Source organism: Heterodontus francisci, chromosome 6 (genome assembly GCF_036365525.1).
Source record: "Heterodontus francisci isolate sHetFra1 chromosome 6, sHetFra1.hap1, whole genome shotgun sequence".
In the NCBI taxonomy this organism is placed as follows: domain Eukaryota; kingdom Metazoa; phylum Chordata; class Chondrichthyes; order Heterodontiformes; family Heterodontidae; genus Heterodontus; species Heterodontus francisci.
The window spans coordinates 40006621-40029666 of NC_090376.1; the positions used below are offsets into that span (position 1 = coordinate 40006621).

Below are 23046 nucleotides of genomic sequence, written 5' to 3' on the forward strand. Positions count from 1 at the left end.
TACCACAATATATAACAAGTCTATCATTACCTGATCAATCTGTGGCAAATTGCCCTACCTAAAACCTCCACATTTCTTTATTTTGTTTTTCTAAACCACTGAAATGTTAAAAATCAGGTATTATACATGAATGCTTTAGAACTAATTTCTATGTTCAAAATAAACAGATATTCAAGGTAAAAGCTTTGCACTTATTACTTAAATCGATGGAATGCATAATCGTACCTAAACCTATTGTTTTTAATGACAAAAAAAAAGACACATGAAAATGAGTGACTCGGTCGCCTGTCATTTTAAAGCCAATGTGGCGGTTAATATACGTTATCGTTACATATAACTTGCCTGCCAGAACTACGCAGTTCTAAAAAGCAATTATAAAAGCAACTAGCATGGAGTCCTACCACCCTCCTGCTTGTTTTTTTAAATGCAGGGGATTTTTTTCATTATGAAGTCTAAACAAAATTAAACATAGACAGGAAATGCTTGCACTGTAATTGTAGGCCTAAAAGCAGCTTGATAAGGGAATTCAATCAAGACAAATCTTCCTTAATTCCATTACAGCCTCCGCACGTAATGAGAATTATTTAAATCTATGACATTTTGATTCCAAGTGGCAGCTGGAAACAAAAAAAACAGAGATGTGCAACAATAGCATGTATAAACCAAAATCATTATCCATCAGGAGTATTGTGTCCAATAGAGCACACTATGGTCGGTGTTTACTTACTATTGCTCCAGGATTTCAGCAATGACTTGATGCTGATCTCAAAGAAGCCTGAATCTTGCTGGCTGGCCATATCGGCAGTTTACAAAGAAGCTACTGTGATCCTAAATAGCAATGGCAGGTACTGTGCACAATCGGTAACATAAACAGCAGGGTAGGAAGACAAGAAATCTCTAGACAGACTCTTATTCTTGTTCTCAGCGGTCCTTTTAAAAGAGCATAAGATGTCTTTAAATGGTCTCTTGATGCGTTGTGTAGCTTCTATCTTCTTGGTATTCTGTTTGTCAATGTCTGGTATTTATCGGTGGACTGAGATGATGTTGAGGTTTGCTGTCTTTCAACATGCATTCTTTGTATGTTTGCTCAAAACAATTGCTAGACAAATACTATTAGAATGGGTCCTTCAATAGTGTTTGAGGTGTCCTGTTCGTTGCTTTTCTGTCTGACAGACTTAAATCTATGCAAAAAAGGGAACAGTGCTGCGTTGATCCATTGCGCTTTCATACGCAAACACAGCACCGAGTTGGAACCACACTGAGAAGGCGGTGAAAGATTTTCTGTAATCACGGGAATTTAGCCGGTTTTTATATCCTTTCTTTCCCTAAAACAAACTCAGCATATGCAGCGTTCTCATCTTTTCTTCAAGCAGAGTGCACTGAAATATATGCAGCCGCATCATACTGCAGTAAAGCAGAACTGCACCCATATATCTGGTTGCAGTGACGTTAAAAAGCTCATCCGTCAGCCCAATCCCCGGGGAGAGCGCGTGCGAATCAGTCGCAGCACGGCGTTAAGCTTGGCTTTTTTCTGTTCCATCGCCAGTACGTTAAGTTTCTTTGGTTCATTCCGAAAAAAACATTACCCGTCAACGCACCATTTTAAATGCATACTAGCGTTGGATACATTCAGCGATCAAAAAATATTTTCCATACAGGTGGGAAATTCTTACTCCTTTAATCATACAACATGACTCAATTTGAAGGGAATAATAACATCGTGTTTCACATTAACAAATTGTCTTAGTGGTCACACAGCCAATTTAATTACAACACTTATTTCAGTCACAGAAAGCATACTGCGACAGTATGAATGCTGCCTGAATACAGTGCTGCTCATTTCAGAATGCATGATACATTTTCAGGTTATTGATTGCACTTCCTCTATAAAATGATACAAACCACCCCAGAATACGATGGGCCAGATTTTGCTATCAAAATAGCAAAGTGGTGCTTGTTGTTATTTATGCATAAATGGTGCAGCAATTTCAGATGAGAGGCAGATGAGCAATAAAAAGCAAATATCCAAATGATGCTGTCCGCGTTGCACTGCTGTGCCATTAACGGCGTAAAAACAGCATTTCATTGCCCTGCCTCACCATTGACATTCGAATTCATAGAATATTGTGGAGTTGCTCTATTTGCACGGTAAATACAAACTAAAACTGCGGCGGAATTTAGGGCTAGTAATTACAAGCATAGGTACCATTTCAACAATGTGACTGCCAATCAACCTCTTTGGCACCTAAATTAATTATTAGTGTGGAGTCGTATTCCTTCAGGTGTATTAGATTTTAATAATGTCAATTTAAAAAAAATCTTACTTCTCCTTTCTGTCTTGTTCTTTCTCTTATCCAATCTTTCTTTCCCTCTCTTTGTTTCACTTTCTGTACCTGATTTGACATGAATGCAGCTCATACGTTTAGCCTCCTTCTCAGACCTTCTGCTGTTTATTTTTAAAATGTAAATCTCATTGCTTAAGAAGATGCCCTCTTTCCCTCTCTGTGCTACTTTCAGTTTGCATTTCCAGCATCCTTGTAGGCAAAAAAAGTTTAACTAATGGCAGATGCCATTAGATGTCCTGCTACAGCAAAATCTGGTTCATTGTATTTCTTGAGGAGAGGCATTTCTAATGTTTGCTATTAGAGACAAAAAACTGTCATATAATGAAACTCTTCAAATTCAAAGCAACTATCATTACAGTATAGGCAGTCCCTACTGATATAAAGCATTCTGCAACACATTTCAACTGTCCTTGGCATAACTGCAATGTTTTTTTTCTAATATCAGTACAAGAAAACTGACCTTTGCAGACATACTATTTGCCAAACCCCTTAAACAGTACATCAAATATCCTACAAATATATTTATATTTAGAATATGGACTATGTAACAAATATCAAAAAGATTTGGGAATTGAAAAAATAATTTTTCTTAGATGTCAGGTAAGCAGCTAACATACTGCTACTATTTTGCCATAAAGTAGGACTTTGCATCAATTAAAGATTCACATGACATTTTATCCCTTGCCTTTAGTGCTTTATAACAATAATTTGCAGCTCATGCATGACTGAAGCAATAGCCTGGAGCTTTCTCTGCATCTGCGCCTAGTGTAATGCATAATCTTGGTGCAACCCAATAACGTGACTTAAAAGATCGCACAATTTTGGACATAAGTTAGTTATGCTTGGAACTACAATTTGTCCAAGTGTCCTTTTTTAATGACCATCCATCAAACCCAATGCTCAAATGAACCTCTACCCACAAAGCATCCTCCAATTGCACCTGTTTGGAGGGTCTCTTTTCTTCCTAACAGCACTGTAGGTGTACCTACACCCTAAGGACTGCAGCGGTTCAAGAAGGCAGCTCACCACCACCTTCTCAAGGGCAATTAGCGATGGGCAATAAATGCTGGCCGAGCCAGTGGCGCCCACATCCCGTGAAAGAATTTTAAAAATTGTGACCTGATTTTTAGGTACAGCAGGGAAGAAAGTCAATCTTCTGGTATTATGCTGCAATTTTTCAAGGGTTTTAAACAAAAAAATCCTCAGTGAGGCCTGCTCTATATTTTCTGTTTCTATGAATCAATCTTTTGGCATAGTTACATTAAAAATTAAAAAGCTTTCCCAATTGCAGGTTCCTAAACATTGTAGACCGGATGTACATAAATGATGGTTAAATGAATTGAAGGTAAAATGTTCATATTTAAGGAAGAAATATGTGGGTGAGCTCAGTGCTTTCTCTGGGCCTCATTTTTTACACAAATGTCTGCCCATTTTTAGTTCAAGCATATTCTAATGAGATTGGGATTGGGAGGATATTTGGATGTAACTTGACATGGGCAAAATGGGCTCAACATTGGATGAATTTTTGGGTCTAACCTTCACGTTGCACCCAGGAAGAAAACTCCAGGCCTAGCATTCTTTCCAGACAGTGGCCCTACCAACTCTCCTGCATTTGGCGGGAGTTTCACCCAGGGAATACAAATCTCCTGCTTTAGGATTGTTATTTTCCACATGTAGGATCATTTTTTCAAGTAATCAGATGTGTAATTGTCAAGGAAACCCTAAATGCCAATGGGAAATATTAATTTCCTTGGTTGGAAACTTACATTAGACTTTTAATGGGAAAAAATCCTACAGTAACTTTAAAAAAAAACTAACAGCCAATATGGCCACTGAAATACCAGGAGATTGAACTGGAGACAGAAAGTTTAACAAGAAGCCCACCCAGGACAATGGATTGCTCTAAGTGATTGAATTACCTGAAATGCCTTCATTAGCATAGCAGTCAAGGCAATCCTCACTTTAACTTTGAAAGAGCCAATCCCCTCCAAGTGTGAATTGGCATCTTGGGGCATGTGGAACCTTGAATTTCATTAGAAGGTTCCAGAAAAGTTCATTAAAAACAAAGGGGATTGAGAGAACCATGTGACCATCTGTCCCTCTCTGAAAAAACTATAAGTTTTGTTACACTGACAGAAGACAAGCGGTAACTGAGTGAACAGCAGTCGAAAGCTGCATGCTTCTCTTTCTCTCTCCACAGAAAACATCAGGTTTGAAAACCGTCTGCGACTGGGGGAGCCTCCATGCCTAAAGCCAGCAACCAGGGGAAGACAGCCAACTACAGATTCTGCCTTCATGAAAATCTTGAACAAAGCAAGCCAGTCAAAATACACTTTGACCAACCAAGAACTTCAAGAATACAGCTTCAGCTGAGGACTAATGGATTATCCACTTTACAGACTGTATTTAAATTCCATTTATTCTGGACTTTAATCGAACCACCAAATCTATTTTCCCTCCTGTAATCTATTTGTGTGTGTGTGATTCTCGTGTGAATGTGTGCGTGAATGTGTAGCATATTTTTAAAATAGGTTAGTGTTAAGTTTAATAAACTTACCTCTTGTTTAAACTCAAGAAGACGTGACCGATTGGTTCTTTCACGATCACAATAAAGGAGAAAGGTAAAACACTCATACAACCACTATTTAAAAGGAATAAACCCTGTTGCAGTCAAATAAGAAGGGGCAAGAAGGGAGCCTGAAACCCCCTCCTCACCTGGCCGTAACAGTATTTGACAGCAACACCGTGGAGGAAATTTCTCACAGCCAATGGGAGCAAGCAAGTATAGTTTGGACACGATATACATGGACTGAGAAATGGCAAAGGTAGAAACTCAGATGAATGCCAGTAAACAGAGGCAGCCTGTAAACAACTTTCGGTCACAGAGCCTGGACACAGCCTGAAACATTCAATGTTCTTGCTCCTTATTTTTATTTTCATCCTATATTCATGGCTGTTTTCAGGGTGGTGTTTATAAACGAACTAACTTTTTCAGCATATTAATTTGCAGAGTTTTCCAGCATTGTGGGTTTTTGTTTACTTTATAATCTCATATTATTACAATTGGGCAGAATTTTAATGGGGCTGACCCGGGAACGCAGTTGTTGCTGGTGTGGGCTTTGCTGTGGCTGTTCAACTGAGGCATGGCATTAGCATCCTGCTTCCAGGTTTCCTGACAAATTAGAGAGTGCAGGCGCGATGATGACCCTCACCCTGTCAATGAAGTCGCAGTAGTTAAAGGGACCTTGGCAAAGGTATGAAAAGCTGCAGAAAATCTTGATGGTGAAGCATTCAGAAAGGAGAAGAATGGAAAGAAGACATGGGAAAGATGTGAGGGTCCTTGACAGGATGCAGAAGAGATATATCAGAATGGTTCCAGGGATGAGGGAATTTAGCTACAAGGTTAGCTTGGTGAAGCTGTGTTTGTTCTTCTTGGAGCAAAGAAGATTGAGGGGAGAGTTGATAGAGGTGTACAGATTATGACAGATTTAGATAAGGTAGACAAAGATGGTACAAGTTTTGGTACATTAGCTGATGGTACAAGGAAGGACTGCCTACGAGGGCGGTGGAAGCAGAGACGATGAATGTTTTCAAAACAAATTAGATGGATACTTGAGGGAAGTAAACTTGCAGGGCTACAGGGATAGACTGGGGGAATGGGACCGATTGGATTGTTCTACAGTGAGCCAGAATGGACTCAATGAGCCAAATGGCCATCTTCTGTGCCGTAATGACTCGACGACTCTATGTCTGCCACAGGCCTCTCGTGTCAGAGCAGGGGAATGAACAGTCTGTCTTCAGCTCAGCTGAAGCCATAGGGGTGGCACCATGTAGGAGTATGAAGAAGCAAATGAGAAAGACGTCTTAGCTGCACCAGGGGGTTCTCTTGGGTGCTTATAACAAGGTTAATGGTGCTTATGACATGGTTAATGGAGTGATAACGATGTTTATTTCAATGAATGAAAGACTTTAATAGAACTCTTTCTCATGGCCTCTTCTTTGTTGCCTCACCCATTCACCTTGGACATTAGCCTTCAGGTGAATGTTATGATCTGCCTTTATGAGGAGGAAAGCAAGTGAATATGACAGTTGGCTGTTTGAATGAGGTGTGTCTTGGTGGGAGGGGTGGAATAGGATTTCTGATTTCACTGCCAGGTGTCTTTACATACACATATTAAGTGAGGCGTGCCTGGACTCAAGCTTCCAGGTGTGTGACTGCAGGCACCATGGCCACATCTGGGTCCTCTACCTCTCTCTCTTCCTCCACCTCTAATACCGGCTGTTCTATATCTTCCTCAAGCTGCAGCAGCACTCCTCTCTGCACTGTGATGTTGTGAAGGGCACAGCAGATTGCAACAATCCTGGAGACCCTTGAGGGGCATACTGAAGGTCATCTCCAGATCTGTCCAGGCACCTGAACCACATCTTGAGCAACCTAATGGCTTGCTCTATTATTGCTGTGGTGATGTTGAGGCTCCTGATGTATCTCTGCTGTGGAAATTGGAAGGGTTCCTTACAGGACTCAGCAACAATATCTTCAGAGGGTAGCCTTTGTCTTCTATAAGATCTATGAGAAGGAGTCAGCTGTTGAGGCTGTGTCATGGAGAGAACCTGCTGGAGATGTCATTATTACAGAGTGAATGAGTCATGGCATCTTCCTGGATATCTAGCACAGACATGCATAGGAACATAGGAAGATAGGAACAGGCCATTCAGCCCCTTGAGCCTGTCCCACCATTCAATGAGATCATGGCTGATCCATGGCCTAACTCCATATACCTGCCTTTGGCCCATATCACTTAATATCTTTGCTTAACAAAAATATATCTCTCTCAGATTTAAAATTAACAACTGTTTTAGCTTCAAATGCTGTTTGTGGGAGAGAGCTCCAAACTCTACCACCCTTTGCGTGAAGCAGTGCTTCCTAACATCTTTCCTGAACGGTCTAGTCCTAATTTTTAGACTATGCCCCCTAGTTTTAGAATCTCCAACCAGTGGAAATAGTTTATCTTTATCTAGCCTGTCTTTTCTTGTTAATATTTTGACGACTTCGATCAGATCATCCCTTAACCTTCTAAATTCTAGCGAAAACAGGCCTAATTTGTGTAATCTCTCCTCGTAACTTAACCCCTGTAGTCCAGGTATCATTCTTGTAAACCTACGTTGCACTCCCTCCAAGGCCAATATATCCTTCCTAAGGTGTGGTGCCCAGAACTGTTCACAGTACTCCAAGTGGGGTCTAACAAGGGTTTTGTACAGCTGCAGCATACCCTCTGTGTCTTTATACTCCAGTCCTCTAGGTATAAAGGTTAGCATTCCATTAGCCTTTTTGATTATTTTCTGCTCTTGCTCGTGGCATTTTAAAGATCTATGCACCTGAACCCCCAAGTCTCTTTGGACATCCACTGTACTTAACCTCTTCCCATTTAAAAAGTACCCTGCTCTATCCTTTTTTGGTCCAAAATGGATAATCTCACACTTGCCTGCATTGAAATCCATCTCCCACAGTTTTGCCCACTCACCAAGTCTATCAATATCTCTTTGCAATTTTTTGCTATCATCTAGACTGAAAAATGGCAGCGCCCCCCACCTGTGAGGTTAGTGGCTGCACCACCACGTTCACGCAGCGGGCGGCCATTTAGCACAACGATGGTGGCCATCGCCCCCCCCAATGACATGGCAGGGGTGGCATTGGCGATGCTGTTAACGGCGAATCCTGATGTTGGACTGCAGAGGTCCCTCCTTCCCCATCCCCCAAAGGCCACAAACATTCAGATGAAGCAGCGATTTACTTGTACTTCTTTCGATTTAGTATACTGTATTCGCTGTTCACAATACGGTGGTCTCTACATTGGGGAGACCAAATGGAGATTGGGTGACTGCTTTGCGGAACACCTCCATTCAGTCCGAAAGCATGACCCCGAGCTCCCGGTTGCTTGCTATTTCAACACTCCCCTCTGCTCTCATGCCAACATTTCTGTTTTTGACCTGCTCCAGTGTTCCAGTGAACATCAATGCAAGCTCGAGGAGCAGCAACTAATCTTTCCGTTAGGCACTCTACAGCCTTGCGGACTGAACATTGAGTTCAATAACTTCAGAGCATGACTGGCCTTTTTTGGCTGCATTTGCTGACAACGCAGCTACTAGGTGGCGCTGCAATGGCACATGCGCAGATGCAGCCTGTGCTAATAAAACGTCACAGTCTGCGATGTCAGGCAGCTGCCAGGACTAAAGATGGCGCTGCTCAAATAATCACACGAAGGCAACCTAAACACATGGCAGCACAAATGGCCGGAGGGAGAGAGCAAGCGGGCCAGGGAGGGAGTGAGTGAGCAGGCCGGGGAGGGAGTGAGTGAGCGGGCCGGGGAGGGAGGGAGGGAGCGAGCGAGCGGCGGGGTAGGGAGTGAGCGAGCAGTTGGGGGGGGGTGGTGAGCAAGCGGCGGGTGAGCAAGCGGGAGAGAGCGAGCAGGAGTGGGAGTCAGCCGTCGGGGGGGGGAGGGGGTAAGCGGGTGGGGGGGGAGGTGTGAGGGGGCAGGCAGGTGGGGGTGAGTGAGTGGCGGGAGGGGGATGAGCGAGTGGCGGAAGGGCGATGAGCGAGCACGGTAGGGAGCAGGCGGGCGAGCGGCGGGGGTGGGGGGAGCGGGCGGGGGGAGGAGGAAATCTTTGGCTGCGCTCTCCCCGCTTCCTCCACTGCCAGTCTCTGCCTACATTACGCGATGATGTCATCTGTGCATGCGCCAACCAGTCCTGGCAATGCGGAACGCAGCACATGTGCAGAGAGTAGGAGTCAATCTGTGCCTGTGTGCAGTTTGGCACAGTCTGATGATGTCAGCTGCTGGCTGCGCTGTCAATAATCACATTGGCCTTTTTTTAATATTTTATTTTTTAACTATGTGCCTGCTTTTCATGTAGTCAGAGCTGCATTATTCTGCTATTAACACTCTCTCTGGACTAATGCTTTGTCTTTCACCACAAGCATTAACACACGCTTTACCTTTATCCCAGGACAGCTTTGTTATTTAATCTGTCCTGCCCACTGCCCTATCAAACAGCTTCCCCTTTATTCTCTCCCCCACCTCCCTCCCCTTCATTTGCTTAAAACCTAATTCTTTTCTAAAAGCAAAATACTGCGGATGCTGGAAATCTGAAATAAAAACAAGAAATGCTGGAACCACTCAGCAGGTCTGGCAGCATCTGTGAAAAGAGAAGCAGAGTTAACGTTTCGGGTCAGTGACCCTTCTTTGGAACTGACAAATATTAGAAAAGTCACAGGTTATTAACCTTTGCCAGTTCTGATGAAAGGTCACCGACCTGAAACATTAACTCTGCTTCTCTCTCCACAGATGCTGCCAGACCTGCTGAGTATTTCCAGCACTTTTGGTTTTTATTTCAGATTTCCAGCATCTGCAGCATTTTGCTTTTATTGTAGTCAATGGGAATGAGGGGGAAAACTCTTTACTGGTTTGAGTCATAACTAGCTCAAAGGAAGAAGGCTGTGGTTGTTGGTGGCCAATCAGCTCAGCTCCAGGACATCGCTGCGGGTGTTCCTCAAGGCATTGTCCTAGGTCCAACCATCTTCAGCTGTATCATCAATGACCTTCCCTCTTCATAAGGTCAGAAATGGAGATGTTCACTAATGATTGCACAGTGCTCAGTTCCATTCACAATTCCTCAGATACTATAACAGTCCGTGCCCATGTGCAACAAGACCTGGAAACCATTGAGGCTTGGGCTGAAAAGTGGCAAGTAACATTTGTGCCACACAAGTGGCATGCAACGGCCATTGTCAGCAAGAGAAAGTCCAACCACCTCTCCTTGGCATTATGCTCCACATGAATCTCCTTCCACCTTACTTCATCTAACCCTAAGGATATCCTACTGTTCCTTCATGTACTTATCCAGCTTCCTCTTCAGTGCCTGGTGCTAGGTCACCATGCTGGCATCCATATCCAGCAGGTTGGAAGCCTGCTTTCAGGCTTCTGAGAACGCTACTTTCATTAGCCACCAAGAGACACACAACAAAAACAAATCAATTGAGAGAGAAACAGAGTTAATGTTTCAGGTCTGTGACCTTTCATCTGATGATGGGTTCTGTTCCTGTCTCCAAAGATGCTGCCAGACCTGCTGAGTATTGCTAGCACTTTCTGTTTTTATTTCAGATTTCCAGCATCTGCAGTATTTTGCTTTTAAAAACAAATGAATATCTGTTTCTGATTTTAGTTTTTTCATTAATAAACAGGCATCTGGCTTTGTACCCTCCCACAACAGCGCAACTATTAGGCAGTCAGGGGAATTGAATCTGTATTTCAGCACTCCATTGAACTGCATGTGAGTTGCACTACAGTATAAGTGTCTCAGTAGCCTTAACTACAATATCTAGATTGTTCCATAGCTCTGCTTCAATTGCTTCAAAGCATGAAATAGTCTATTAGATGTAGGCTGTCAGATTGTAAATTCCTGGTTGACTGTGCCATATTATGTGATGTACAAATGCTGAAATTCTCCGATCAGTAGTTTCTTACATTAGTTTGATTTATATATACGATAGATGAGTCTACTTTAAGACTGCTAGACCTAACCTACATAGGTCTCAGATTAAAAAGTGTTTTGGATCCCTGGATAATTTCCAGGTAGCTGTACCTACATACTTAAATATTTGAAAGTGTTAAGAGGAAATATCAAGTAGGATGGTCCCAAATTGGAAGGCAACAGTCTAACATTAATCGGAAATTTATACTACCATATAAGAATGCATATTTGCAGCTTAAACTTATATTGACAAGCAATAATAATATATAAAATTAGTGACTGATGTGTAGATATTTTTCAGTGTAAGTCATTTTTTGTCACATTTCAGTATAATAAATTTATCATACTATAACTGAAGTTACATGAAGTGGATGCCTGTGATCTACTGGATAATATTCCTATCTGAATTACACACAACCCTTATCTGTGAAACATAGAAACAGAGAAAATAGGAGCAGGAGTAGGCCATTCGGCCCTTCGAGCCTGCTCCGCCATTCATTATGATCATGGCTGATCATCCAACTCAGTAGCCTGTTCCGGCTTTCGCCCCATACCATTTGATCCCTTTTGACCCAAGAGCTATATCTAACTCCTTTTTGAAAACATACAATGTTTTGGCCTCAACTGCTTTCTGTGGTAGCGAATTCCACAGGCTCACCACTCTCTGGGTGAAGAAATTTCTCCTCATCTCAGTCCGGAAAGGTTTACCCTGTATCCTTAGACTATGACCCCTGGTTCTGGACTCCCCCACCATCGGTCACATCCTTCCTGCATCTACCCTGTCAAGTCCTGTTAGAATTTTATAGGTTTCTATGAGATCCCCCCTCATTCTTCTGAACTCCAGCGAATATAATCCTAACTGACTCAATCTCTCCTCATACGACAGTCCCGCCATCCCAGGAATCAGTCTGGTAAACCTTCGCTGCACTCCCTCTATAGCAAGAACATCCTTCCTCAGATAAGGAGACCAAAACTGCACACAATATTCCAGGTGTGGCCTCACCAAGGCCCTGTATAATTGTAGCAAGACATCCCTGCTTCTGTACTCGAATCTTCACGCTATGAAGGCCAACATACCATTTGCCTTTTTTACCGCCTGTTGCACCTGCATGCTTACATTCAGCGACTGGTGTACGAGAACACCCAGTTCTCGCTGCATATTCCCCTCTCTCAGTTTATAGCCGTTCAGATAATAATCTGACTTCCTGCTTTTGCTACCAAAGTGGATAACCTCACATTTATCCACATTATACTGCATCTGCCATGCATTAGCCCACTCACTCGACTTGTCCAAATCACCCTGAAGCCTCTCTGCATCCTCCTCACAACTCACCCTCCCACCCAGTTTTGTGTCATCTGCAAATTTGGAGATATTACATTTAGTTCCTTCATCTAAATCATTAATGTATATTGTGAATAGCTGGGGTCCTAGCACCAATCCCTGCAGTACCCCACTAGTCACTGCCTGCCATTCTGAAAAAGACCCATTTATCCCTGCTCTTTGTTTCCTGTCAGCCAACCAATTTTCTATCCATCGCAATACACTACCCCCAATCCCATGTGCTTTAATTTTACATGCTAATCTCTTATATGGGACTTTGTCGAAAGCCTTCTGAAAGTCCAAATAAACCACATCCACTGGCTCCCCCTCATCAACTCTACTAGTTACATCCTCAAAGAATTCTAGTAGATTTGTCAAGCATGATTGCCCTTTCGTAAGTCCATGCTGACTCTGCCCGATTCTACCACTGTTCTCTAAGTGCTCTGCTATAAAATCTTTGATAATGGACTCTAGAATTTTCCCCACTACCGACATCGGGCTGACTGGTCTATAATTCCCTGCTTTCTCTCTACCTCCCTAGTGGGGTTACATTAGCTACCCTCCAATCTGTAGGAACTGTTCCACAGTCTATAGAATCTTGGAAGATGACCACCAATGCATCCACTATTTCTAGGGCCAGTTCCTTAAGTACTCTGGGATGCATACCATCAGGCCCTGGGGATTTATCGGCCTTCAATCCCATCAATATCCACAACACCATTTCTCTACTAATACTGATTTCTTTCAGTTCCTCTCTCTCACTAAGCCCTGTGTTCCCCAACATTTCTGGTACGAACAGTTGTATGATATGTTTATTTGCGATATATGCAAGCCATGACTGTGTTATAATGTCAAATTCACCCATTGGGTGGCTACAGCATAATTCTGTTTATACCAAGTATATAGATCTATCTAGTATGTCTGAAAGTGTCAATGTGAAAGAGCTGTCATGGTAAAGTTAGCTGCAGAAGCCATTACAATATTTTTGTTTACCTTGTATTTTAACTTCCATTCACATCTTTTTGAAAGGAAATTAATTTTAAACTGCAGTTATTCTGAGGAGTCAATAAAAGTAGAGGTAAAAATGATGGCAGTCGGGGAATTTTTCTTCAATTTTGCTCAAAGCCTAGACACGTCAAACATTGCTGCATCCTTCCATGCTCCCCACCTAGCCCCCTGTCCAATTTTTTTTTTTATCATCCCTCAGGCTATCAGAAAGCGTCTCCTATTGACTACTCTTAACTATTATCTTAATCCCTCCTTATAAGCATTTTCTAAAGTTGGTGATTAAAATTATTAGCCTCCTCCCTGAATCTGGCATTACCTAATCTTGACAAACCCAAATTGTTACATCTAATATTGTAAGAGGACACATTTATTAGCATCTCAATGGTCATTACTGAACGCTGCACAGAAAAGACAATTAATGTAATGAAAAATCATTTTTGGACTTTAAAAACCCCCTGCTTCCATAATATTAACATTCTTCCCATCAAGAGTTCTTTCCCTTTTAACATTCTTTTCCTCTGTCAAGACTGTTTGCTAGCCTATGGAATCTGCAGAGAGTACACCAAGCCTTAGAAAACATTCCCAACCCCTGATGAGAATGCTGGCACACCTCTGTTGCTTAAAATATTATTTGGCCTTCCCTCCACAGCCCCTGAAAGAGCTTTCAAATAATCCCCAACTGTTCCCAACCGCACATGTTTCCCAACTGTAATCCCCCTCCAAGTGCATTTGCTGTTTTACTCTTCCTCCGTGAGATGGCTCCCTACCCTCACAGAGTTTTATGGCGTTGGCCAACCCCTTCACCCCATAAGAGAGTTTTCTTATCTTTCCCATTGATAGACTTTGTTGGGCTTGAGCTTCCCCAAATTTGTTTGCTGATCCCCTCCAACCACTGCTAAAATTGCTTCCCTTTTCTCCCAACCTGTGCCAACCTAATTGCCTCAACGTAGCCCTGGTGTCTGCCCCTATCCACTCCCTGTTCCCCTACCCTCACTCTCTTCTTCCCCCTCTCCTCCTGCTCATTTTTCCCCTAACTCTCCTTGTCCCTCCGTGTCACCTCTCTATCCATGACTGTCACCTCTATCTCCTCCCTTCCAATTCCTTACACCCTGATACTCTCTCGTATCTTCTTTCTCCTTCCTCCACTTTGATCCAATTATCATTCATAAACCTGCTTGAACTGAATACTAAAGATCAACTAGAGTTATTGAATCATAAAACAGTTACAGCACAGAAAGAGGCCATTTAGCCCATTGTGTCTGCGCCAGCTCTCTGCAAGAGCAACTTACCTAGTCCCACTCCTCCACCTTTTCCACGTAGCCCTGCAAATTGTTTCTCTTCAGGTAATTATCCACTTTCCTTTCAAAAGCCACATTTGAATGTGCCTCCACCACGCACTCAGTGCATTCCAGATCCTAACCACTCGCTGCATAAAAAAGTTTTTTCTCATGTCACCTTTGGTTCTTTTGCCATTCACTTTAAATCGGTGTTCTTTGATTCTTGATCCTTCTGCCAGTGGGAACAGTTTCTCCCTATCTACTCTGACTAGATCGCTCATGAGTTTGAACACCTCTCCCAAAACTCTTCTCAACCTTCTGTTCAAGGACAACTGCCCCAGCTTCTCTAATCTATCCAAATAACTGAAGTTCCTCATCCCTGGAACTATTTTCTTATATCTTTTCTGCACCCTCTAATGCCTTAACATCCTTCCTAAAGTGTAGTGCTCAGAATTGGATACAATACTCCAGTTGAAGTTGAACCAGTGTTTTATAAATGTTCATCATAACTTTCTTGCTTTTGTACTCTGTGCCACTATTTATAAAGTCGAGGATCCCATATGCCTTATTAACTCCTTTCTCGACCTGCCCTGTCTCCTTCAACAATTTGTGCACATATATTCCCAGTTCCCTATGCACCTGCGCCCCCTCTAGAATTGTATCCTTTAATTTACATTAGCTTTCCTCGTTCCTTTTACCAAAATGTATTACTTCATACTTCTCTGCATTAAATTTCATCTTCTACGTGTTCACCCATTCAACCAGCCTGCCTATGTCCTCTTGAGGTCAATCACTATCCTCCTCACAGTTCACAATACATCCAAGTTTTGTGTCATTCACAAATTTTGGAACCGTTCCCTGCACACAAAGTATAGGTCATCAATATAGATCAAGAAAAGCAATGGTCCTAACACTGACCCCTGGGGAACCCCACTATATACCATCCTCCAGTCCAAAACAAAACCGTTTACCACTACTCTCTCTTTCCTGTCACTCAGCCAACTTTGAATCCATGCTTACATTGTCCCTTGTATTCCATGGGCTTCAACTTTGCTGACAAGCCTGTTATCTGGCACTTTAACAAATGCTTTTTTGGAAGTCCATGTACACCACATCAACCGCATTACCCTCATCAACCATCTCCATTATCTCATCAAATTAGCTAAACACAATTTGCCCTCAACAAATCGATGCTGGCTTTCCTTAATTAATCTACATTTGTCAAAGTGAGTGTTAATTTTGTCCCAGATTATCGATTCAAAAAGCTTTCCCACCACTGAGGTTAAACTGATTGGCGTGTAGTTGCTGGGCTTCTCCTTACACCCTTTTTTGAACAAGGGTGTGACATTTGCAATTCTCCAATCTTCTGGCACAATCTCTGTATCTAAGGAGGATTGGAAGATAATGGCTAGTGCCTCCGCAATTTCCACTCTTACTTCCCTCAGTATCCTCGGATGCAGCTGATCTGGTCCTGGTGACATCAATTTTAAATACAGCCAGCCTTCCTAATACCTCCTCTTTATCAAGCTTTAGTCCATCCTGTGCCTCAACTACCTCCTCTTTCACTATGACTTTGGCAGCATCTTCTTCATTTAATACCTTAGCCATGCCGTCTGCCTCCCTATGTAAATTCCCTTTTCGGTCCTGAATCGGCCCACTCATTTTACCACTCTTTTACTATTTATATGCCTGCAGAAGACTTTTAGATTCCCTTTTATATTAGCTGCCAGTCTCTTATACTCTCTCTTTGCTTCTCTTATTTCCTTTATCAGTTCCTCTCTGAACTTTCTATACTCAGCCTGGTTCTCACTTTTATTATCAACTTGACATCTGTCTTTTTTTATTCATTCGTGGGATGTGGGCGTTGCTGGCTAGGCCAGCATTTATTGCCCATCCTCAACTGCTATTGAGCTGCCTTCTTGAACCGCTGCAGTCCTTGTGGGGTAGGTATACCCACAATGCTGTTAGGAAGGGAGTTCCAGGATTTTGACCCAGTGACAGTGAAGGAACGGCGATATAGTTCCAAATCAGGATGGTGTGTGACTTGGAGGGGAACTGGCAGGTGGTGGTGTTCCCATGCATTTGCTGCCCTTGTCCTTCCAGTTGGTAGTGGTCGCGGGTTTGGAAGGTGCTGTCTAAGGAACCTTGGTGCGTTAATACCATCTTGTAGATGGTACACACTGCTGCCACTATGCGTCGGTAGTGGAGGGAGTGAATGTTTGTGGATGGGGTGCCAATTAAGCGGGCTGTTTTGTCCTGGATGGCGTCGGGCTTCTTGAGTGTTGTTGGAGCTGCACCCATCCAGGAAAGTGAAGAGTATTTCATCACATTCCTGACTTGTGCCTTGTAGATGGTGGACAAGCTTTGGGGAATCAGGGGGTGAGCTATCCACCACAGGATTCCTAGCCTCTGACCTGCTCTTGCAGCTACGGTGTTTATGTGGCTACTCCAGTTCAGTTTCTGGTCAATGGTAGCCCTTAGGATGTTGATAGTGAGGGATTCAGCAATCGTAATGCCATTGACTGGCAAGGGGAGATGGTTAGATTCTCTCTTGTTGGAGATGGTCATTGCCTGGCACTTGTGTGGCATGAATGTTACTTGCCACTTATCAGCCCAAGCCTGGATATTGCCCAGGTCTTGCTGCATTTCTACACGGGCTGCTTCAGAATCTAAGGAGTTGCGAATGGTGTTGAACATTGTGCAATCACAAGTGAACCCCCCCCACTTTTGACCTTATGATTGAAGGAAGGTCATTGATGAGCAGCTGAAGATGGTTGGGCCTAGGACACTACCTTGAGGAACTCCTGCAGTGATGATTTATCTCCAACAACCACAACCATCTTGCTTTGCGCTAGGTATGACTCCAACCAGTGGAGAGTTTTCCCCCTGATTCCCATTGACTTCAGTTTTGCTAGGGCTCCTTGATGCCATACTTGGTCAAATGCTGCTTTGATGTCAAGGGCAGTCACTCTCACCTCACATCTAGAGTTCAGCTCTTTTGTCCATGTTTGAACCAAGGCTGTAATGAGCTTAGGAGCTGAGTGGCCCTGGCGGAACCCAAACTTAGTGTCACTGAGCAGGTTATTGCTAAGCAAGTGCCACTTGATGGCACTGTAGCTGACACCTTCTATCACTTTACTGATGATTGATGATTGATTTGGAGGAAAGTATAGGTGGTCTGATTAGCAAGTTTGCAGATGACACTAAGATTGGTGGAGTAGCAGATAGTGAAGGGGACTGTCAGAGAATACAGCAGAATATAGATAGATTGGAGAGTTGGGCAGAGAAATGGCAGATGGAGTTCAATCAGGGCAAATGCGAGGTGATGCATTTTGGAAGATCCAATTCAAGAGTGAACTATACAGTAAATGGAAAAGTCCTGGGGAAAATTGATGTACAGAGAGATTTGGGTGTTCAGGTCCATTGTTCCCTGAAGGTGGCAACGCAGGTCAATAGAGTGGTCAAGAAGGCATACGGCATGCTTTCCTTCATCGGACGGGGTATTGAGTACAAGAGTTGGCAGGTCACATTACAATTGTATAAGACTTTGGTTCGGCCACATTTGGAATACTGCGTGCAGTTCTGGTCGCCACATTACCAAAAGGATGGAGATGCTTTGGAGAGGGTGCAGAGGAGGTTCACCAGGATGTTGCCTGGTATGGAGGGCGCTAGCTATGAAGAGAGGTTGAGCAGATTAGGATTATTTTCATTAGAAAGACGGAGGTTGAGGGGGGACCTGATTGAGGTGTACAAAATCATGAGAGGTATAGACAGGGTGGATAGCAAGAAGATTTTTCCCAGAGTGGGGGATTCAATTACTAGGGGTCACGAATTCAAAGTGAGAGGGGTAAAGTTTAGGGGGATATGCGTGGAAAGTTCTTTACGCAGAGGGTGGTGGGTGCCTGGAACGCGTTGCCAGCGGAGGTGGTAGACGCGGGCACGATAGCGTCTTTTAAGATGGATACATGAATGGGCAGGAAGCAAAGAGATACAGACCCTTAGAAAATAGGCGACATGTTTAGATAGAGGATCTGGATCGGCGCAGGCTTGGAGGGCCGAAGGGCCTGTTCCTGTGCTGTAATTTTCTTTGTTCTTTGTTCTTTGAAAGTAGACTGATGGGGCGGTAATTGGCCGGGTTGGACTTGTTCTGCTTTTTGTGTACAGGACGTACCTGGGCAATTTTCCATATTACCAGGTAGATGCCAGTGTTGTAGCTGTACTGGAACAGGTTGGCTAGGGGCGCTTCTTGCTGAAGATTGTTGCAAATGCTTCAGCCTTATCTTTCGCACTGATGTGCTGGGCTCCCCTATCATTGCGGATGGGGGTATTTGTGGAGCCACCTCTTTCAGTTAGTTGTTTATTGTCCACCACCATTCAGGCTGGATGTGGCAGGACAGCAGAGCTTACATCTGATCTGTTGGTCATGGGATCGCTTAGCTCTATCTATCGCATGCTGCTTACCCAGTTTGCCACACAAGTAGTCCTGTGTTGTAGCTTCACCAGGTTGACACCTCATTTTGAGGTATGCCTGGTGCTGCTCCTGCACTCTTCATTGAACCAGGGTCGGTCTCCCGGCTGGATGGTAATGGTAGAGTTGGGGATATGCCGGGCCATGAGGTTACAGATTGTGGTTGAGTACAATTTTGCTGCTGCTGATGGCCGACAGCGCCTCATGGATGCCCAGTTTTGCATTGCTAGATCTGTTCGGAAGCTATCCCATTTAGCACGGAGGTAGTGCCGCACAACAGAATGGAGGGTATCCTCAATGTGAAGGTGGGACTTCGTCTCCACAAGGACTGTGCGGTGGTCACTCCTACCAATACTGTCATGGACAGATGCATCTGCGACAGGCAGTTTGGTGAGGACGAGGTCAAGTATGTTTTCCCCTCTTGTTGGTTCCCTCACCACCTGCCGCATACCCAGTCTAGCAGCTACCGAGCTACTCTTGGTGGTGGACATTGAAGTCCCCCACCCAGAATACATTCTGCACCTTTGCCACCCTCAGTGCTTCCTCCAAGTGGTGGTCAACATGGAGGAGTACTGACTCATCAGCTGAGGGAGGGCAGTAATCAGCAGGAGGTTTCCTTGTCCATGTTTGACCTGATGCCCTGAGACTTCATGAGGTCCAGAGTCAGCGTTGAGGTCTCCCAGGGCAACTCCCTCCTGACTGTATACCAATGTGTTGCCACCTCTGCTGGGTCTGTCCTGCTGGTGGGACACAACATACCCAGGGACAGTGATGGCAGTGCCTGGGACATTGTCTGTAAGGTATGATGCCATGAGTATGACTGTGTCAGGCTGTTGCTTGACTAGTCTGTGGGACAGCTCTCCCAACTTTGGTACAAGCCCCCAGATGTTAGTAAGGAGGATTTTGCAGGATCAACAGGGCTGGGTTTGCTGTTGTCGTTTCCGGTGCCTAGGTCGATGCCGGGTAGTCCATCTGGTTTAATTCTTTTTTATTGACTTGGTAGCAGTTAGGTACAACTGAGTGGCTCACTAGGCCATTTCACAGGCGTGCAAGAGTCAACCACTTTGTTGTGGGTCTGGAATCACATGTCGGCCAGACCAGGTAAGGACAGCAGATTTCCTTCCCTAAAGGACATTAGTGAACCAGATGGGTTTTTACAACAGTCGACAATGGTTTCATTGTCATCATTAGACTATTTAATTCCAGATTTATTAATTAAATTCAAATTCCACTTTCTGCTGCGGTGGGATTCGAACCCATATCCCCAGAGCAATGCCCTGGGTTTCTGGTTCAGTGACAATACCACTACACCACCGCCTCGCCATATGCGACCTTTTCCCGCTTCATCTTATTCTCTATCTCTTTCTACATCCAGGGAGCTCTGGCTTTGTTTGTCTTATCTTTCTCCTTTGTGGGAATGCACCTCAACTGTACCCAATCTATCTCCTCTTTAAAGTCAGTCCATTGTTCCATAAGAGTTTTGCTTGCCAATTTTTGATTCCAGTTTATCGAGTGTTAAATTTGGTGCATAGTGTGCACGTTTCATTGAAAACGCCTGTATAAACCAGCTCTTCTGGGACACCTCATTATTAAATTGTCCCCATTTTTTTCCAACTATGACACCTTTAGGAGGCACTTTGATAGTATTTTCATTGTTAGTAATGTTTTACCTTGGCAAACATATATAACTCACCATTTTAGTGATTGCCTCTACATACTATTCAAAATAATTTCCGAAAAGGAAAATCCTGCCTTTTTTTTCTCAGTAACTGAAATTTCTATTTTTCAAAATAAGAATTTAAACAATATTATTTTTTAAATTACATATTTCACAAAAAATGATACATTTATATACTGGTCTTTGCATCAGTATTCACCAAGGAGAAGGACTTGGTGGATGATGAGCTTAGGGAAGGGAGTGCAGATAGTCTCTGTCATCTCATTATCAAAAAGGAGGAGGTGTTGGGTGTCTTGCAAAGCATTAAGGCAGATAAGTCCCCAGGGCCTGATGGGATCTACCCTAGAATACTGAGGGAGGCAAGGGAAGAAATTGCTGGGGCCTTGACAGAAATGCATCCTCATTGGCTACAGGTGAGGTCCCAGAGGACTGGAGAATAGCCAATGTTGTTCCTTTGTTTAAGAAGGGTGGTAAGGATAATCCAGGAAATTATAGGCCGGTGAGCCTTACGTCAGTGGTAGGGAAACTATTAGAGAGGATTCTTTGGGACAGGATTTATTCCCATTAGGAAACAAACAAACTTATTAGCGAGAGACAGCATGGTTTTGTGAAGGGGAGGTCGTGTCTTACAAATTTGATTGAGTTTTTTGAGGAAGTGACGAAGATGATTGATGAAGGAAGGGCGGTGGATGTTGTCTACATGGACTTTAGTAAAGCCTTTGACAAGGTCCCGCATGGCAGACTGGTGCAAAAGGTGAAGTCACACGGGATCAGAGGTGAGCTGGCAAGATGGATACAGAACTGGCTCAGTCACAGAAGGCAGAGGGTAACAGTGGATGGGTGTTTTTCAGAATGGAGGGATGTGACTAGTGGTGTTCTGCAGGGATCAGTGCTGGGAACTTTGCTGTTTGTAGTATATATAAATGATTTGGAGGAAAATGTAGCTGGTCTGATTAGTAAGTTTGCGGACGACACAAAGGTTGGTGGAGTTGCAGATAATGATGAGGATTGTCAGAGGATACAACAGGATATAGATCGGTTGGCGACTTGGGCAGAGAAATGGCAGATGGGGTTTAATGCAGACAAATGTGAGGTAATGCAGTTTGGAAGGTCTAATGCAGGTGGGAGGTATACAGTAAATGGCAGAACCCTTAGGAGTATTGACAGGCAGAGAGATCTGGGTGTACAGGTCCACAGGTCACTGAAAGTGGCAACGCAGGTGGATAAGGTAGTCAAGAAGGCATACGGCATGCTTGCCTTCATCGGTCGGGGCATAGAGTGTAAAAATTGGCAAGTCATGTTGCAGCTGTACAGAACCTTAGTTAGGCCACACTTAGAATATTGTGTGCAATTCTGGTCGCCACACTACCAGAAGGACGTGGAGGCTTTGGAGAGGGTACAGAGGAGGTTTACCAGGATGTTGCCTGGTCTGGAGGGCATTAGCTATGAGGAGAGGTTGGAAAAACTCGGATTGTTTTCACTGGAACGACGGAGGTGGAGGGGCGACATGATAGAGGTTTACAAAGTTATGAGCGGCATGGACAGAATGGATAGTCAGAAGCTTTTTCCCAGGGTGGAAGAGTCAGTTACATGGGGACATAGGTTTAAGGTGCGAGGGGCAAAGTTTGGAGGGGATGTGCGAGGCAAGTTTTTTACACAGAGGGTGGTGAGTGCCTGGAACTTGCTGCCAGGGGAGGTGGTGGAAGCAGATACGATAGCGACGTTTATGAAACATCTTGACAAATATATGAATAGGAAGGGAATAGAGGGATATGGGCCCCGGAAGTGTTGTTAGTTTCGGCAGGCATCAAGATCGGCGCAGGCTTGGAGGGCCAAATGGCCTGTTCCTGTGCTGTACTGTTCTTTGTTCTTTGTGTCCTTCAATGTCTCCAAAGGTTTTTATTAGAAGACCTCAGCCTCTCCCAAAAGCCTGGCTTGTACTTGATAGGACCGATCTTCCTCTTCTGGCACTGTCCTGGAGCAATTAGTGTGCAACATACCAGAAGTGTTATGGCAATACTTCAGCATCGGAGCAACCTCCGGGACCTCATTACAATGAAGCAGGTGCACATTAGGAGTAGTCTTCGGCACACGTTTGGGCACAGGGCCAGACAAAAAGGATGTCTGGGTGCTGCCTGGGCCTGAAAGCCACTGGGATCATTAAAGGGGCAGATAAAGTTAAAGCTCAAAGGGAAAGCCAGAAAGAACTTATTTTTGCAGGTAACGTGGAAGAATTCTGAACAGATCAAAGGTCATAGATTTGTTAATTTATGTATAAGAAAGAAAGACATCCATTTATAGAAGTACCTTTAAAATAAGTACCTTTCACAACTTCAAGATGTCCCAAAGCGCTTTACAGCCCATGAAGAAGTGTAGCCACTACAACAGTGTAGGATATGCAGCAGCCAATTTGTGCACAG

General features: G+C 43.7%; 1 protein-coding gene across 5 annotated transcripts in view; it reads right to left on the reverse strand.

Moving 5' to 3' along the window:
- Positions 1–23046, reverse strand: part of LOC137371258 (protein furry homolog) — a 532970-nt gene that overhangs the window by 502944 nt on the left and 6980 nt on the right. Inside the window, exon 1 of one of the 5 annotated variants that reach the window (XM_068033518.1) lies at positions 2325–2398. The exons of 3 other annotated variants lie outside the window; for them this stretch is intronic. Coding sequence is in view for 1 of the 2 variants with exons in the window: in XM_068033515.1 (XP_067889616.1) it covers positions 728–797 (70 nt within the window). In the remaining variant the exon portion in view is untranslated. Of the gene's footprint in view, positions 1–727; positions 1424–2324; positions 2399–23046 lie in introns of those variants that run through there. One more of the 5 variants, XM_068033515.1, reaches the window with a different exon arrangement.